Source organism: Poecilia formosa, unplaced genomic scaffold (genome assembly GCF_000485575.1).
Source record: "Poecilia formosa unplaced genomic scaffold, Poecilia_formosa-5.1.2 Scaffold481, whole genome shotgun sequence".
NCBI classification, from domain to species: Eukaryota; Metazoa; Chordata; class Actinopteri; order Cyprinodontiformes; family Poeciliidae; genus Poecilia; species Poecilia formosa.
The window spans coordinates 248214-251283 of NW_006800420.1; the positions used below are offsets into that span (position 1 = coordinate 248214).

Here is a 3070-nt window from a genome sequence, read left to right on the forward strand (position 1 = left end):
TTTGGCATCAGATTCTGAGCCGGTTGTCTGAAGCTGATCAGTTCCTGGGTTTAACTTTCCTCTCCATCATCTCCTCTGGGAAAACACGAGTCAGTTTGAGGATTTCAGTAAAACCAAATTGATCCCTAAAGGTTTTTGATCCGATCGGTTTTACTGACAGGAAGGATCATGAGAGGTGCAGCGTTTCCGCCTCCAAAACTCGGACCTGGACTGAAGAAGGGGTGGAGCTTCTGACCGAAGCTACAGCCAGTAAAGGAGAAGATCAGAGCTTCAGTGTAAACATCATGGAAGGAGACGAGACCCTCATCATAATCCACAAACACTCCCACCTTCACCAGCGAGAACAGAAGAGGAAACTGGACTGCAGGGTCAGAAAAGGCCTTGTAGGTCGAGTTCCTCAGCCCGACTGTCCAGTAACCTTTCTGAGGACTTGGATGAGTTTTTCCCTTCCTGTCTATTGACTCTCTGGCGACCCCTACTGTCCAGTGAGTCTTCCCTTCCACACAAACCTCAAAGTAGAACCTGCCTGAGGAGAAACTCTGCCTTCCCAGAACATTGACAGACACAGAAAACCTCTTTGGGTTGTCAGGAAGAGTCTTCATGTCACCGTGGCTCACTTGTTTTCCATCAGGAGACAGGATGAGATGCTGATGGGCGGTTTCAGGGTCAAGGGTCACCTCTGCTGCGAACTTCTGGACCCTCTGCAGTTCCGCCTGAAACAGTTTATTCATCCTGAAGAGAATCTCCTGCAGCTGAGCCACAGCTCCGACCACAGTCCCCTCATAGTGTGGTGAATGAACTCTGACCTCTGTCCAGGTCTTGGTGGGTGGAGCAGCTTTCAGGGAGGAGCAGCTTTGGAGGAGGTGGAGGGGATCTTCATCCTGTGAGAGCTGCTTCACCTCAGAGCTCCTCTTCTTCAGCTCAGAGATCTCCTGCTCCAGATCTCTGATGAAGTCTTCAGCCTGTTTCTCTGTAGCTTCCTGTTTGTCTTGGATCTCCTTGAAGAGCTCCTTCAGGCCTCTCTCAGCAGACTCCATCAGAGCTGTGAAGACCTGAACACCTTCTGCTTTCTCTCTGTCTGCAGCATCTCTACTGATCTTCACCGACTCTCTGATCTCCTGGATCTTCAGTCGTCTCTCCTGGATCATCTCCTGAACTTCAGCCTCCATCTTCCTCAGCTCTGCCTTCTTTCCTTCAGATTCTTCTCTCAGAGGAACAAACTCGTGGTTCTTGTGGTCAAAAACAGAGCAGACCAAGCAGACGCATGTCTGGTCGGTCCTACAGAACAGCTCCAGAGGTTTATCGTGCTGCAGACACATCCTGTCCTCCAGGTTCTCCACCGGCTCCATCAGCTGATGTTTCTTCAGACGTGGAGCGGTCAGGTGAGGCTCCAGGTGAGTCTGGCAGTAGGAGGTCAGACACACCAGGCAGGACTTCAGGGCCTTCAGTTTGGGTCCAGTGCAGACGTCACAGGGAACTTCTCCTGGTTTGGCAGCTTGTTGCTCTGAGCTGCTGCTGGCTTCCTGCTGAGCTCCAAGTCTGAACTGATCAACCATCTCAGAGAGCAGAGTGTTCACCTCAAGTTCAGGTTTTGCACTGAAGTCCTTCTTACAGTTTGGACACTGGCAGTTTTTATTGACATCCCAGTGCTGAGTGATGCAGGTCTTGCAGAAGTTGTGTCCGCATGATGTGGTGACCGGATCAGTGAACAGGTCCAGGCAGATGGAGCAGAGGAACTGATCCTCAGAGAGACGACAGCTGGCAGAAGACATGCCTGCAGGGAGAAAACCAGAGACATGTTTACTGGATTCATCTGGAAATGAAACATTTTCAAATCTGCTGGATCCTCTCTGAGTCCTCCAGTTGACGCCGCTGAGCTTAATCCAACGTTTTTATTTGAGACTTTGGTATTTATCAAACGTCTCAAGTTCCTTCTGGCAGACGGTTGAAACGTTGGATTCCTGCTGACGCCTTTTCAAACCTGAGACTGAACACCAAGTCAAAGCAGAAGGTGAACGAGAGTCAGAGTCGCCACCTGGGATGGTGGGAGGAAAACTGCAGTGAATCTGGAAGAACAGCTGGAGGATGAACTGCAATAAACTGATCAGATCAGAACTGATCCCACTTTAAGCCTCGTGTTTGGCTCCGTTCAGCTGCATCACCTCTGAGCGTTTCTCCTTCTAACCTGCTGGCAGGAAAAGGACAAGAAACTGGAGAACTTCTAGAAAAACTGTCTACCCCGTTTTAGGTTCAGCTGGAGAAATAAAATGTTTCTGAAGTTTATTTCCAGATGATGCCAGGCCTCTGCATCCTTCAGCAGAACGCATCTTTGGTTTTCCAACCAACAAGATGTCTGGCCAAGCTGGACGCTGCTGTGACCCGAATGATGATCGGCTCAAAGTGAGACCGCTCTGCTGCCTGGACTGAAGCAGGTGATTAAAACAAGGCTGGTCCTGTTGGCTTCATGTTGCTGATTCTATGCCGAGTTATTCTGATGATGCTTGTTGGCTTTAATCTGCCACATGTCAGAGATTCCAGAATGACTCGGCTCCTTTCTGCCCCCTCTCCTCTCCTTGATCTCTCCATTCCTGTCTGTTTCGCGGTCATAAAGTTTTGCATTGAGCTGATCAAGCAGAGGTTTTATACCTGCTTACAGATTGGTGGCCTGATGCCTGCAGAACCAGCCAGACTGTCTTCCAGTGTCAGAGTTCATGATCTGACCAGGTACAAAAGGTCAGGGAAACGACCGGAGACCGTCCAGAACCCAGCAGGGCGGGAATGAGCGGAACCAGAACCAGCAGGTCAGACACAGATTTGTTATGGATCTCTTTTATGTGCACACGCTGCAGCTTACATAACCATGTTTAATGTGTGACTGCTGGCAGTCACATGGAAACAGACTGAACCTGATTTGACCCTTTAGCCAGAACCGGCCCAAGGCATAAGCAAACTAAGCAGCCGCTTAGGGCCCTCTAAGGGCCCCTCAGTGGAGCTGATTTTTTAGTTTTATTTTGTTATAGTAATAATTTCTGTCATTATAATATCAAAAACAGACAATTTCACTATAAAG

The 3070-nt window shown here is 49.2% G+C and overlaps 1 protein-coding gene across 1 annotated transcript; it reads right to left on the reverse strand.

Annotated features, from left to right (window-relative positions):
- Positions 1-1779, reverse strand: LOC103156439 (E3 ubiquitin-protein ligase TRIM39-like). The gene has a single exon (XM_007578485.2). It carries the CDS (start codon positions 1770-1772, stop codon positions 126-128), a length of 1647 nt encoding a protein of 548 aa, XP_007578547.1. The 5' UTR covers positions 1773-1779; the 3' UTR covers positions 1-125.
- Between the last annotated feature and the right edge of the window lie 1291 nt (positions 1780-3070).

Excerpts from the sequence above, each read along its gene's own strand:
- LOC103156439 (XM_007578485.2), bottom strand. The coding sequence starts at position 1,772 with ATGTCTTCTGCCAGCTGTCGTCTCTCTGAGGATCAGTTCCTCTGCTCC.